This window comes from Marmota flaviventris, chromosome 4, assembly GCF_047511675.1.
Source record: "Marmota flaviventris isolate mMarFla1 chromosome 4, mMarFla1.hap1, whole genome shotgun sequence".
Lineage (NCBI taxonomy): Eukaryota > Metazoa > Chordata > Mammalia > Rodentia > Sciuridae > Marmota > Marmota flaviventris.
Genome location: NC_092501.1, coordinates 143,184,211 through 143,199,204, shown reverse-complemented (window position 1 = coordinate 143,199,204; position 14,994 = coordinate 143,184,211). Strand labels below are relative to the sequence as shown.

The following is a 14,994-nucleotide window of genomic DNA, read 5'->3' as shown; positions in this document are numbered from 1 at the left end:
AAGAGAATAGGATAGCTGGAACCTGGCACGGGGCATATTGGGTTTATGTAGGAAGTGTGGAAGCATTGGCAGTAATGTTGACAGGGGCTGAGAATTGGGCAACTGGAGATAGTGTTCCCGTGTGATAGTTACGGAATTTTATGGTTTATCTCAATATGGCAGATGAGACAAAACACCACACAGATGTTAAGCAAGGGCTTTGAGGGCAGCATGATAGTAAAATGTTAGTTGACAAAATATTTATTCTCTCAATTGACAGTAACACTGAACAGCCACTAGGTGCTTGGCTTGAAGGCTGACTGCATGGGTTTGAGTCACAGCTCAACCTTTGAGCAGTCACATAACCTTGGGCAAGTTGTTTAACCTCTCTAAGCTTACTTAGTTTCTTTATTTGGAAAATAGTGAAAATAATTGTACCGATCTCCCAGGGTTGTGAATATCAAATGAAACAGTCCATGTATAGTTGTTAGAATAGGACCCAGTTTATAGTAAGCATTAATAAATGTTAGTTACAATTTTAACCCTGGTATAGCAGAGTGGGGATAATAAGATAAGATATAGTTTTTATTGGTGAGAAATTGATATTGCAGTTAGAGAAACCACATGGAAATATTTTTGGTGCCTTATTCTCTTCGCCTCCCACAAATTTTAGAGGCATTCTGTTTTGGGGATAAAGATCTTTTGCTTCCCATCATCAAAATTTCACAGAATTTTAGAAATAGAAGGAACCTCTGTAATATGGTCTAAATTTATTATTCTAGTAGTATTTCCTCTGTCTTCCCTTATGCTGAATAACCAGACTGCTTCCCCAATCTGGGGAATAAGAAAGGGGTGGAGTCAGCTGTGTTTTTCTGCTTCTTTCCTTCAAGCTACAACTTTCAAAGTCATTTCAAGCATCGCTTTCTCTGAGGTCTTTTCTCCCGGCTCTCCTCCTTTGAACTCCTATAGCTTTGTACCTCTCTTACAGACTTGGCAAGCTTTGCCTTTGTTAGATGTATTTCCCTATGTGATATGTCTCGCCTTTCAAAACTATTGTGTGACCTTGTTTTCTTCAAAAGCAGTGGCCTTAATTGTCATGTCTTAAAACCAATCAAACAAAAACCTGATGTTACACATTTACCAATGAGGGTGGTGCCTAGCTTTGCCTCTCATACCAGCGTTATCAAGTGTGCCTTATGGGTTTTGAATATCAAAGAGCCTGTGTTCAAAACTAAGCTCTAATTATAGTAACTTAAACCAGTTTTCTTATCTTTCTGAGCCTCAGTTTCCTATCTATAAATGAGAATAATATTTTGGAAAGGATTAACTGTATTAAGGATACATAAGGATTATGTATTAATTACATAAACAGCTTCCCACGAGACCTGTCACATTAATAAGGGTTAATCTCTAGAAAGGTTTCCTTGACCCTTCTTGAGTCCTATTCATTCTACCTCCTAAATATTTCTCAACTTTAATCATTTGGTCATCCCTACCATCATTTCTTACTTTAACTATTTATTGTAAGTCTTCTCCTGGGTGCCTTTCTATTCACTCTCACTCCTTTGGTCCATTCTCCCCACTGAACCCCAAATAATCTTTCTAGATGTATATCTGTCACACTTACCATCCCCAACCTTTGCCTAACATCCCTCCATCCACAAGGCTTGATAGCTTATTTTTTTTTTAAAAAATTATTTTTTAGTTATAATTGGACACAATACCTTTTTAAAATTTATTTATATTTATTTATATGTGGTGCTGAGGTTCAACCCAGGGCTTCACACGCGGTAGGCAATCGCTTTATTGCAGAGCCACCACCCCAGCCCTTGACATAGCATTTAGAATACAGACTTGATTTCTTACTATGGCCTACAAGTCCCTCCCTAACCAGCCTTTGCGGCCCAGTCCTGGCCTTGCCAGCTTACCCTCATATCTTATGCTATTTGCTCTCACCACTGAAGTCCTACTGGACCTCTTATTAGTCTCATTCTCATTATTTTCCCTTCCCTTGCCCCAGCCTCAGACGTGTTTTCCCCTCTGTTTTCAACACTCTTCCCTCTATTCTTTGCCTGACTGCCCCTCTTAGACATCATTCCGCTAGCATAAGAGTTGCAGTTTGAAATTTGTGTGGTTGATTCAAGTCAGTCTCCTCCCAGATTGCACACTGTAGCATTTTCTTTTCACTGTCACCAGAGAGCCTGGAACAGAGCCTAGCACTCTGCACCCAACGAGGTGACAGTGAATATCTGAGGCATGAATGTTAGTCTTCCCACTGAATCATAGAGAAGCAGGTTGTATTGCAGGTCTAACTGTAGAACTCTGATGTTCTGAGTTCCAACTGGACACAATGTTATGGTGGGATCCAAACGGTATTGGAACAAAAGTGTCCTTATTTGTGATGTTATGAGAGCCAAATCAAAGGTGGGTTTTAATTTTACTTTTATTTTTTTAGCAGAGTGTAAGATGAAGGCAATGAAGAATTTACAGAACCCAAGCTCAATTTAACTTAGAGACACTATTACAGGGCTGGGAGTATAGATCAGTTGTAGAATGCCTGCTTAGCATGTGCAAATGCCTGCTTAGCATGTGCAAAGTCCCCATCACCAAAAACAAAACAAAGAAGACTTAATTACAAGCTTTTTAGATTAAAGACATCCTTCTGTTCCTGAGAAATATTTATCTGTTCATTGTTTTAGCCTTTCATTTGAACACACCACTGTCTAAAGATATTTTCATTATCTTGTTTCAGTGTTCATCATATCAGAGATAGGAACTAGAAGGAAGGGAAAGAAGAGAGTCTAACATTGTGTAGTACTTGTTCTAGACAGCAGATCAGGCAGTTTAGAATATTATGTAAAAAGGAGCAGAGAACTTCATCTGATATGTTCTTACCCTTTTCAGCTTTCGGATAAAGAGAGTTAACAAGAGCCAGAAGAGGGTCGCAGCCACACAGGTACATGTCAAAGTGATCAGCTCCAGATTAGACTTGTCTGAGGTTCCTGGAGAGAGAAAAATTACCAAGATGATGCTAAAAAGATGAACTGAAACTAAGTTTTTTTGCGCCTTTGTTAAAAGGCCAGTGCCCCTAAGTGGTTTATCCTGGTGCAGAATGAGCCTCAGAGACTGAGACTTATGTTCTGAGTGAGGCAGGGTACACAGTATTACCATAATGAACTCATACATGAAAGACTTTCCGGAAATTCTGCTGTTGAGTTTGCAAACTCTGTAATCCCAGAGATAGCTAATTAAAAATCAGAGGAAAAATTAAAAATGGGGAAAAATTAAGGCAGAAACAAAAGCCCATTAAAGTGCTAAATCTGGAATATGTTAAATCTCCCTGATGGGTTTTAGAGGAAATTCTAAAGAAAAAGAAAAAAAAAATGACATAAAAGAGTTCCTTTGGGACTCACAAAATTCTTCAAAGTAGATTTAAAAAATAAAAATAAAACTCAAGGACTGTCACGATTGCCTGCTTGGTCCTTTTGGAGAAGCCAGTCCAAACCACCCACAGTCCTGCTCCCTGCAGCTGGGGCTCTATTTCAAACCTCATCAGTAGTTGGCTTGCATGGGCTAAGGTGAGAGGAGGTGATTGCTGTATCCTTCCCAGTCACCTCATTTCCCAAGATTATAGAGATCAAGAGCTGAGCACGAATCCTTCAAGACTGAAAATAAAAAAATGCATAGTCTTTAAGCGATGCCTCCAGTATTTGTTAAGGAACGAATCCCTGGTGGGCCACAGTTGTGGTTCCCTATGTATTGACTCTGGTGGACAATTTTCCAGGAATTCTAAAATAATGCCATTATCCTCCAACTCATTAAAATGAGACAGGTTATATTATGGTAGGCCAAGAACAAGTGAAACTTTTTCTTCTTAGAAATGATGATGTGAATGATGATACTTTTATATGCCAAGCACTCACAACCACCCTGTGAACTGTGAAGTAAGTGGTAGTAATCTCAATTTCATAAATGCTTCATCTTGTAGGTCCCAACTTCAGTTCAACAAAGATGTATTAAATCTTGCTAAAGCAAAGATAGGTGCCATAGGAAATAGGGAAAATGAGTAAGGGAGAGTTGCCACTGCCAAGAAGCCCATTCAGACCTAACCAGGAGACTTAAGGCAAATACAGAGAAATTTGATTTTTAAAAGCTTCAGAGATTCTAAATGTAATGTTTTCCAGAAGAAGTGGTATTTGAAAAGGATTATGATGTGCAGAGATTAAGGCAGGTATTATGGTTTGGATAGGAGGTGTCTCCCAAAAGCTCACATATGAGACAATACAAGAGGATTGGAGGAAAAATGATTGGGCTATAGCCTTAACCTAATCAGTGAATTAATCCCTGATGTGATTAACTGAGTGGTAACTGGAGGTAGGTGGGGTTGTGGCTGGAGGAAGTGGCTCACTGTGGGGGTGTGGCTGTGGGGTGTATTTTTTGTATCTGGAGCTTGGAGTCTCTGCTCCTTGATCACCATGATATGAGTTCCCTCCACCACATTCTCCCACCATGATATTCTACCTCACCTCGAGCCCCAAGGAATGGAGTCAGCCTTCTGTGGACTAAGAACTCTGAAGCCATGAGCCCCTAAACAAACCTTTTCTCCTCTGTAACTGTTCTGGTCAGATCTTTTAGTTACATCAGTGAAAAAGCTAATTAAAACACCAGGGGAAGGCAGGATAGGAAACAGGAATGGTGTAAGACCCAGACCTGGGAGATGATAGGGCAGTATGATACAGGTCACAGAAAAGGACCAAAGCATAGAGAACTATGTATTGCATGATGGTTAAAACTAAATGTTGCAGACATTTGGAGTCATTGGAGTTTTTTTTTTTATCCTGAATCATAGCAAACACACGTTAGAATCCTGCAGATAGCAAAACGATAATATTGAGTAGAATGGGCATGCATCCATTTGCCAACACATCAGTCCCACAAACTAGATTATTCCTATGTTATGAGTGAGGAAATTGAAACAGTGAGATTAAGCCATTTCCCCAAAGTCACACAGCCTGAAAGTAGTGGGGTTGTGATTTTAACCTAGGTTATCTGACTCTGCATGTTTAACCGCCATGCCTCCAAGAGCATGCCACTTCCTCCTCCTTTCTTATCTTTTTGGCCTTTACAAGTGCATATTAATCACTTCCTATAGGCCTCATTCTCCGCCACAAAGTGTCTTTTAGTATAGAGGGGAAATTGGCATTTTCTTTCCATGCAGTCCCTCACAGACTCCTTCCCATTCTGTTTCCACAGCTTTTGAATTTGTCATCTCCTCTCCTCCCCATTGTCACCGTCTAAAAGTAAGGCCTTAACAGTTCTCATCTGGACCACTGTGGTAGTCTCCCACCTAGCCTTAACTGTCTGCTGTGTCTTCTCCACCTCTGCAGCCAGAGTGGTAATCCCATAACACAAATTCAGTCTGGTTACTCCTCTGCCTTAGTTTCAGCATTTGCTCTCCGTCATCACCAAGATAGAAATCCAAATCCTGAACTGGAGGTCTGGCTCAGTGGCAGACTTCTTGCCCAGCATGCATGAGAAGTACCTCAATTAAAAACAAAGACAAAATCAAAAACAAAACTTGAAATGCTTAGGTTATTTATGTTCAATGTTGGCTATCTCTTTAGTTTCACCTCCTGCTGCCCTCCCACTTGCTCCAAAATACTTACCACTTTTTAAATGCACTAGCTTGCCAGGCACAGTGGCACAAGCCTATAATCTCAGGGGCTCAAGAGGCTGAGGCAGGAGTATTGCAAGTTCAAAGCCAGCCTCAGCAACTTAGCAAGGTCCTCAAGCAATTTATCGAGACCCTGTCTCAAAATAAAAAGGGGGCTCAGTGGGCTGGGACTGTAGCTCAGTGGCAGAGAGCTTGCCTAGCATGCATGAGGCGCTGGGTTCGATCCTCAGCAGCACATAAAAATAAACAAATAAAGGCATTCTATCTATCTACAACTACAAAAAAAAAAAAAAATTTAAAAAGGGCTGGGGGTGGTGCTCAGTGACTAAAAGCCCCTGGGTTCAATCCCCAGTACCTAAATAAATAAATACATAGTACACTAGCTCTTCTGGATCTCCATACTTTTTCTCCCAAGCTTTCCAGCTGAGGCCATGTCTTATTCATCTTATTCATACAACTCCTCAGATGAATGGATAAATTATTATTTTGCTTTTTTTGTCTCCAAAGAGTTTCATGAGGCTTTCGTGAGTTCAAGGTCAAATCCCTGGTCTGCCGGGCATGGTGGTACACATCTATAATCCCAGCAGCTCTGGATACTGAGAGCAGAAGGATTGCAAGTTCAAAACCAGCCTCAGCAATTTAGCAAGGCTCTAAGCAACTTAGTGAGACCCTGTCTCAAAACAAAAAAAAAGGACTGAGGATGTGGCTCAGCTGTTAAGTTCCCCTGAGTTCAATCCCTTGTACCAAAAACTACAACAAAACAACAACAATAAATCCCTGTTCCCACATATTAATTTAGTAAGTATGTGGACCACCACTTATGTCCCAGATTTATTCCAGGAAGTGGTATATAATGGTAAGAGAGAGGGTGTGGTTGGTGTTCAGATCTGAACTGATGAGCATGTTCAGAGTTCTCAGTGAAACAACAGAATGTAGGATCATGGTTTTCTTTTTGCTGCTGTATCCCATTTTTGGAAGAGTGCCTGGCAAATAGGAGACAGCCTGAAAATAGTGTCAAGTGAACTCATGAATTTGGCTTCATTTGTCTTTTTGTCAACTTGTGGTTAAGTTTCCCTGAACCTCATGAGATTGAGAACAACTTCCTTATAGAGGTTTCAAAGTAAGATAAGCTTTTCTCTTACTGTGCGTCCTGATGGTGGGAATATTGTAAACTCAGGAGTGTGGATTTCTTCTACAGTGTAAGGCCTAATGCTGCATTGCTATATGGACACACACATCCACACACATGTGTGCACACACCCTTGCTTATGCTGCAAATAATAAGTTTATGGAATTTGATTTGGATCTTCTCAGGGCATGGCACAGTGGCTTTGGCTGTCACAAATGCTGATAGCATCTTGAGACATGGCACTGTCTTCATAGAACCTCTGCAGATGCTTCCCGCCTGGAATGTGCTGTGAGAGGCCCCCTCTGGTTGTGGGAACTTTCCCACTGCATTCTATGGGGCAGGAAGCTGACCCCCAAAGTCTGATTCCACAGTCCTTACTCAAGCAAAATTCCTCTCAGAAGGACTTGACTATATTTGTGTACAAACACAGTTAAGGAATCAGCTCTTTGAAATTATCTTCAAGATGAACATGTATTAGGCAAGAAAGACCTACTTATATTGATAATATTCAGTACTACTTCATAAAAATATAAATAAAACAAAGAATTTTACAGTATATGATGTAGCATCTGTGCTGTATCCCCTTTGATAGCTGTATCTCTATCCATTTGAAATGCCACCAGCAGGATATCCTATGCTCACAGGCTGATTTAAATAATAAGCCCTTAGGTGTTTTCTCTGCAGTCAGATGTCCATATATATATACTGGCCTGACTACATCCAGCTTCACTTACCAATGACAGCTTATGAGCTCAGTGCATGAAATAGCCCAGCTGTGCATGGCAGGGGAAAGGAGGCCAGCGGAAATGTGGGTGGGATTTGATAATAATTAGAAGCCTGTGCTGGGTCTCAGGGACATCACTCCCATGTGATGTGTGTCAAAGGCCAGCTTCAAGACACAGTACAGGACTATTTTTATTTGGGATACTTAGAAGAATATAACTAATTTGAAGAGTATATGGTAATTGTGCCTTTTATTACAGATTGCTGATGTTATCGTACAGTGTTCCATGTAAGTCGTCCTCTCAGGCTTCATGTCATTCCTTCAGAAATAGGAAGGGCAGGTTCCATGCAGGGTTTTTTGAATTCTGAAGTGTGCTGTGTCTTGTCTAGGGTCTCTGCAGCTGCGCAGTGGCCTGAGCCTTTCTGATGGTGATGGAGGCTTCTTGTACACATGGCCTGAGTTATGTGGTCTGGCAGCAGCATACAGCCCTGGCACTGTGTGGCACCCAACTGCTAGAGTCCCAGACAATAGAGCCAGTGGGCTCCAGATGGTTTCCCAAGAAGCAAACCACCCGGGTACCTTGGCCCCCAGCACCTGCCTTGACTTAGGGACTAAGTACACATTTCATCAAGAATGGGCAAGAAGCAATCATGTGACCCTTTGAGTAGCCAATTTGTAGATCAAGGACTCTGCATCCATTTCCAGATTCATAAAAAGCAGGGATAACAGCCCCTACCTGGTAGGCTTCCTCTGTTCCTTTTTTTCCCCCTTTATCACTTTTAAGTCCACCAGGGCAAGATTTATTTTTTCCAACCATCCAAACATACAGCGTGTATCACAATTTTTTTTTTTCCCCTAAAACTAATTAGATTTGACCCAAGTATCCATCATTTTCTGCAGACTGCTGAGCTACCACCTTCCTGCGAAATTTGCATGACAACACAGGGTAGTTTAGTTTTATTCTCTGGCTCTATTGTTATTTTACTTTGAGGTTTTTTAGGAACCTGTTAATGCTGATTTGGAATCCATCTTAGGACAGATGTGTGGAAATACTGTATTCAGATTAAATTTGAAGTACATTTTCAAGAGTAATTTAGGTAAATATGTTTAAAATTGCTATTTATGACATTAGTTTTTAATACCACAAACCAAATCCCTCAGCTAAACAGGAATTGTGTGGTTTGGAACACCACTTGGGTGATTTACTGGCTAAGTTCAGAAGAGTAAAATACAGAAAGTTGTACTGAAATGGGATCCGTACATCATATTAATAAACAATAATGTTAGCTAATAACTTATAACCTTTTTTATCATAGGATATATACTATATTAACTATGTTAATCCTTAAAACAATCCTCTAAGGGTTAGTAAGCTTCTTTAGCTTCTTCTTCTTTTTTTTTTTGGCGGGGGTGGGGGGGGGTGGGGGGGTGGGTACAGGGGATCAAACTCAGTACCATTTCCTAGCCCTGATATTGACGAATCATTAAACCTTTTTGTGCCTAGATTCTTACTTTCAGAGAACTGTATTTTCTTGTAGGATTGCAAAAAATTAAGTAATGTGTACACACTTGCTTAAAACAGTGCATTGCATATTTAATAAGCATAAGGTATAATTACTAGGACCAGTCCTTCACCTGGCCAACCCCAAGTTTGCTAACTAAGCCTAACGCTCAATTCTGTGATGCCCTGTGCAGTTTTACATCATCCTAGTTTCCACAGGAGGAATTAAAGTGGATTTTTTTAAAATTATTTTGCCTTAAGAACTACCTACAAAGATCTCAAATCACCCTAACTAAATTCTGTCACCATTTTTGAATTCATAACCAAGGCCAGCCTTATGTTAGAGTTGAAGTAAAAAGTCCTGTGTATCCCTGCCCCTAGTCCTCCTATGTGGAATTAGTTAATCTATTTGAGCACTTTTCTCTCCTTGGGAATTCCTTTGAAATTATAACACCCATGAGAGAAACAACATTAGTCCCCAACATGGTCATGTGGATTAGTTTATTACATCCTTCCTCAGTGCCAGGATAACCAGGGGAGAGAATAGGGGGCAGGATTCAGGGAGAGGGGAATGAAGGTAGGGACCAAAAGAGGGCCAAAGATGAACTGAAAGCTGACCAAAGGTGATAAAATTGTAGTGGCTGCAGACCCAAGACAATTTGATTTTGAGCTTTTTCTATTCTTGATCTTGGAATTTTATTAGAGCACATAGTATATAACTCCTCTAGTCCTTTCTCAAATGTTAATATGCAATTATTGTGGCATGAACTTTGCAAATCACACCTATATGCTGTGCCAGGTATTTAGAATGCAAGATCCCAAGGAAGTCTTTTTGTGTTTTCTGTCATTTTTGAACCCATTAATCATTTTCAAAAAACTTTTTTTTTGTTCTTCAAGTTGTTTTTCTCCTAATTATAAATGCTGTTGAAATATAGTAAGGCTTAAATTTGCTGTAAGAAAGTTTTTGTATATATTCATTGCAATAATAATGAAAATGTGTTACACTTTCATTGTAACAGTCTCATAGAATTCTGTGGGCTGTTGAGTGCTATGTTAATTTCAGAAATGGTTTTGGTTGTGAACAGTTCTGTTGTTGGTCTTAATATTGGACTTCCCTTTTGAAAACTCCACTTGTGCTTAGGCTAGGTCCAAACCAAACAAGACCTGTGATTATTTAAAGAAGCTACTTTGACTCCACCGTCCATTCATCCTTTTCAGATGCAAAAATAACACATTGTTTTATCTATGAGTATAGGAATCCTTTTTCAAAGGAAATAAAAAGAGCAGACAGTTTCCTTCCTGGCTAATTCCTGAACCTCTTTCAATCTGTTAAACATAGCCACAGACACAACTTGTATGCCTGGTTTCGTTTCCTAAACTCAATTTGACAAGATAGGTCAGTCTGAAGGGTCCATGTGCATCTAACAGGAAATCAAGTCTAAATCTAGGTAATGTTTTACAGTCACCAGGGTGATATGAGTAATGATTTAGAGTAAGAATCCAATTTCATTTGTAAAATTACTGAGCAGATAATTATAGTCAACTGTTTTGAAACCACATCCCATGATGAACCTAAATTTTTTCAAGGAGCCTAAAGTACTTCTATTCAAGGTGCTGCACCTGACTCATACAGTCAGGATTTCCTAAGATCCACGTAGTATCAACTTCCAAAAATTCTTCCTGTTCCAAACTATATCCTTATATGGATCTGAAACCTGTGTCCTGGAAACTTTACTACCATTTCCTTTCCTTGGTTCTAGTTATTTTTCTTGATGTGTCAAATAATGAGTTAAATGCCTGTGTCAGAAAGCTCTGTAAGTATTTGAAGAAAACAGACATGTTGTTCCCATGTTATCTCTTTTCTAGGTTAAATATCCTAAAAAAATGTTTTTTTGCATTATTCAGAAATTATCTTATTCATATAAATGGCTCCATTTATTTATGTTTCCTTTATAAATGAACCTAAGTGTTTTCATGATTGCAGATCAGGTCATCTGTTTTCTCAGCTAACCATAATTTTTAAGCAAAGAGGTTGGATACAGATATTGTTCTGAAAGCAGGAGAAAACATTACAAACAAGAGCTCAGAGGATAAGGCCACATTCTATGCCACATAACAGAGAAGAGGTTGGGAGATGGAAGTATCAGTTTCATACAAAATGCAATGGACTAGCCAGTAGGGACTAGCTAGGATTATTTAGGCTTTGTTATTGTCAAGAGGGATATCCAAAGTTGTTGCATAACTTGCTGTCATCTCAATTTCAACCTCTTCGACCTTACCATTCTAGAGGACACAGTATTAAGTCATACTTCATATCCTTCTTAGTCTCTATGAAAGCCTTTAGCCCTTCCTAGTGGCATTGTGTAGTATGTTTTTATACCATTTGGTGTTTCTTCTTTGTTCTTGGGAGAGCTCAAAATGTTTGTTGACGTGGTTCATGTGCACCTTGACCTTACTTTAACTGGGTTTTCAGAGTATACCAAGGTTAGGGAGGCTCACACTTCCATATTCTACATAGTTCTGAGCAGATAAGTAAGTTGTTGAGTTAACAGATTATTGAATGTGGCTTCTCTCTGTTGCCCTAAACCAGTATGTTGATGTATTTCCTTTTTCTGACATAAAATAATGGTTTTCTAAATAGAGTAAATCCAACAAATGTTTATTGAGTACTCTAGAATAAAAAAAATGAATAATAAATAGTGGCAAGCTTTGCCTTCAAGGAACCTATCAAGTGCTATGGGAGCACAGAGGGAAAAAATGATGGTGAAGTAGGAGGTCAATTGAGAATATACCAGAGCAAGTGTGGATCTCTAAGAATGAGTAGTGGGATTGTCCAGGGGCAGAACAATTGGGGAGGTTGTTCAGACGACAGGAAAAAGATGGGGAAAGGCAGAGAGGCCATGAGGAGTCTGAGTGTGTTTAGGGACTCCCAGATGTTTAGGGAGTGTTGGAGGTGGGTGGGGAAGAGTGAGAGATGAGGCTGGAGAAGGAGCCAAGAGAGGGCTGTGTGTACCTGGAGGAGGGCATTGGGCAGTTGGGAGCCACTGTGAGATCCCAGGCTTGAAGGTAGCTTGTTGAAAAGGACCACTCTGTATTGGGGGCTGGACTGTTGGAGGTTGAGAGAAGTAGGAAGGTGGATTGGGAGGTGAGAGATGAAGTCAAGAGATGATAGGGGTCAGAACATCTATAATGGCAGCCAACATGTACAGTTTCAGTGAAAACTCTCTCTGCTTTCCTCAAGAGGCTTCTACAGTCTTTTAGAAATTCTCAGTGATGTAGTATTCTTTATGTTGTCTGACTTTTCAGAAAAGCATAATGTTAGAGGAGAAAGGAATCAGTGTAAGGAATTAAGAAGCACTTAGAGAAGAAACCAAAACAACAGAATAACTGAAAGATGGCAAATGCTTAATTTTATAAGACCTTGCTGACAACTTCCTTCTCAGAATAAGAAGAGTGGGGAAAGGTAGAAACATCCTGAGGTTAATACCAACATGGACTTAAGTTTCAGCCTCACCATATATTTGTGATTTGGGGCAGTTTGCCTTCTGTGAGTTTCCATCTTCCCATCCATAGGTTGAGAATAACACTGTGCACTTCTTTGGATTTTGTAAGATTTAATAGGGTTAAGTACTGCCATCCTGGTATCCAAAACAGTTTTATCCCCGGGCTTCTCAAATTCCTTAAATGAAATGGTGTGTAGTATTAACATAGAACCTACACACATTCTCCTGTATACTTTAAATCATCACTAGATGACTTATAATGCCTAATACAATGTAAATGCTCTGTATAATAGTTGTTATACTATATTGTTTATGGAATAATGTCAAGAAAAAATGTTCATGTTCAGGACAGATGCAGGTTTTTTTTTTTGTTGTTGTTGTTCTGAATATTTTTTTATACCAGTTGGTTGAATCTGGGAATTCATGGCCTGTGAATCTGGAGGGCTCACTGTACTGTTTGTTGTCTGGCACAATACCTGCACACACAGATATTAAATAAATATGGTTCCTGCTGAACACTGGGCATGGGTATGGAATACAAGGAAATGTCAGACAGTTCCTGCCTTTATAAGCTTACAATTCAGTAGGAAGAGAAGCATTGATCAAGGCTGAAATAATAATCAAATATAAATAAGTACTGTGAATGCCTAGAACCATGATGTGGGAGAGCAGAGAAGAGAATGAGGATGTGACTCTGCTATTCATCCTGAAGGACAGGTAGAAAGTATTGAAAGTGGCCTTGGAGGATAAGAAGAATTTGGCTGGAATTGGAATGGAGCCTGGACAGAAGACATTCTAGGCTGTGTGATGAACATGAAGAACAAAGGCCACACTTGGCATCTATGGTGAAGCAGGCTCACTGTGGCCACAGTGCTGGCTCTAATCCAGTCTGGGGGTCTCCTTAGTGGCACTGATCTGGCCTTGAACAATGAAAGAATAACCTTATGGCAAAAGGAGGAGTAGTGGTCTTGCTTGATGGGTAGATCTAATAAAGCACAGTTTTAAGTGAAGTGGTTTCCGAAAACCAGATCAGCAGAAAAGGGGAGGCCTATTAACTTGCATAAACAACTCTGCTTCATGCCGGAGCTTCTCCCAAGTCATTAGCTGTCCAGTCATTGCTGACCCTTTTTCCCTGGAAGAGAAGCTGGGAAGACAGAAATAGCAAGGCAGGGCTGCCATGTGGTAGGTTAAATCCAGTCCAAGAAAAAAGTCTAGTTCCATTTCAGGTCTGGGATTGCCTGACTGTGATTTAGGTTAGTCATTTCCTATCCCTTTAGAGGTTGATAGTAACTGTTCTGTGTATCTGATGGGGTTCTTGTGAAGACATGGGGAAAAATAGCATTTGATCTGATAATAGGGGGCCTTCCTGCTCTCTGCTCTCCATGGCCTGAGGTAACCACTCCTAAGGTCACATTGGAAGTCCTTCTTAAAAGATAGGAGCAACCATTTGAAGAAGGAAGTATTCAAGCGAGATGCACATTTCCTCTGTGTGTGAGCAGAACAGTTGAAAAGAATGTTTTGAATCATTTGGGAGGCAAGTAGGGACATTATTGGAAGTCTTTGGGGGAATGCTACCCTCTCACTTTTCCTGAAAATATAAATTTGTGGTACTTCAGTTTTAGGAGACTCTAAAACATCTCCTAGAAAAGAATGGAGAGTGTGAATTCTCAGAGTTATGTTCGCTAAGCATTGTTACATTTCCAGGGTAAAAGAACTGAAGTTCATTGCTTTCTTCTTAATCCCTCTTCCAGAAGTACTTGCATATTCTGAAGTACACTAGTGAGCATTTGGAAACAGGCTTCTGAGCAAGTTCCATCTTTTCATATCAGACCTCAAAATGCCATTGATATTTACATCTGAGAGGTACCAATTTGATATTTTATGATGCTGTAAATTTTATGTTTTTGGATGATTCTAAGCATTGGAGAATTGAAACTGAGGTCTAAGTTGTTTTCTAAATGGAAGCCAGATGGCCAAAGCAAGGGCAAAATTTGGCCTTTTTGTGTTTTGCCACTCAACAAACTTTCTGAGGCCCAGAAAAAGGAAGCACTGGAATATTTTTCTTAAATGTGGTCTGTTTATTATGTATTGCTTCTCCCTGATAATATTTTGTGCCTATTCATGTTAAAAACCAGCTTAGGAAAACATTGGGGCAAGAAGCACATGTCTAATTTCTGGGAATCTGAAAAGGAAAAAAAAAAAAAAGAGCAGTTTGAAGAGTGTGGGTTCCTCTCTCCCTCCCTCCCTTCTTGGGTTCTTTCTCACAGGTGTGGGCCACTCAGGCCTTTCTCTGTGGGTCATTGTAACCATGCTGTCAGCAGTGGGAGTTCTTTTCTTCCAGGAACTACTTCCCCTGCTGGGATGGTTTAGATTGTATGTGCTTAGCCTGGCCATCTTGGGCTTTGCCTTGTGCCTCACCAGACAGAAACAGACAGTACCTTCCCGGAGGGGCAGGAGGCAGGAGAAGGAGATCAGGGAAGGAAC

The 14,994-nt window shown here is 40.0% G+C and overlaps 1 protein-coding gene across 1 annotated transcript in view; it reads right to left on the bottom strand.

The window, feature by feature from the left end:
* Flt1 (fms related receptor tyrosine kinase 1) overlaps window positions 1-14,994 on the bottom strand; it is a 173,868-nt gene that overhangs the window by 38,833 nt on the left and 120,041 nt on the right. The window contains exon 16 of the mRNA XM_027928878.2: window positions 2,875-2,981. Coding sequence (XP_027784679.2) covers window positions 2,875-2,981 — 107 coding nt within the window. The remainder of the gene's footprint in view (window positions 1-2,874; window positions 2,982-14,994) is intronic.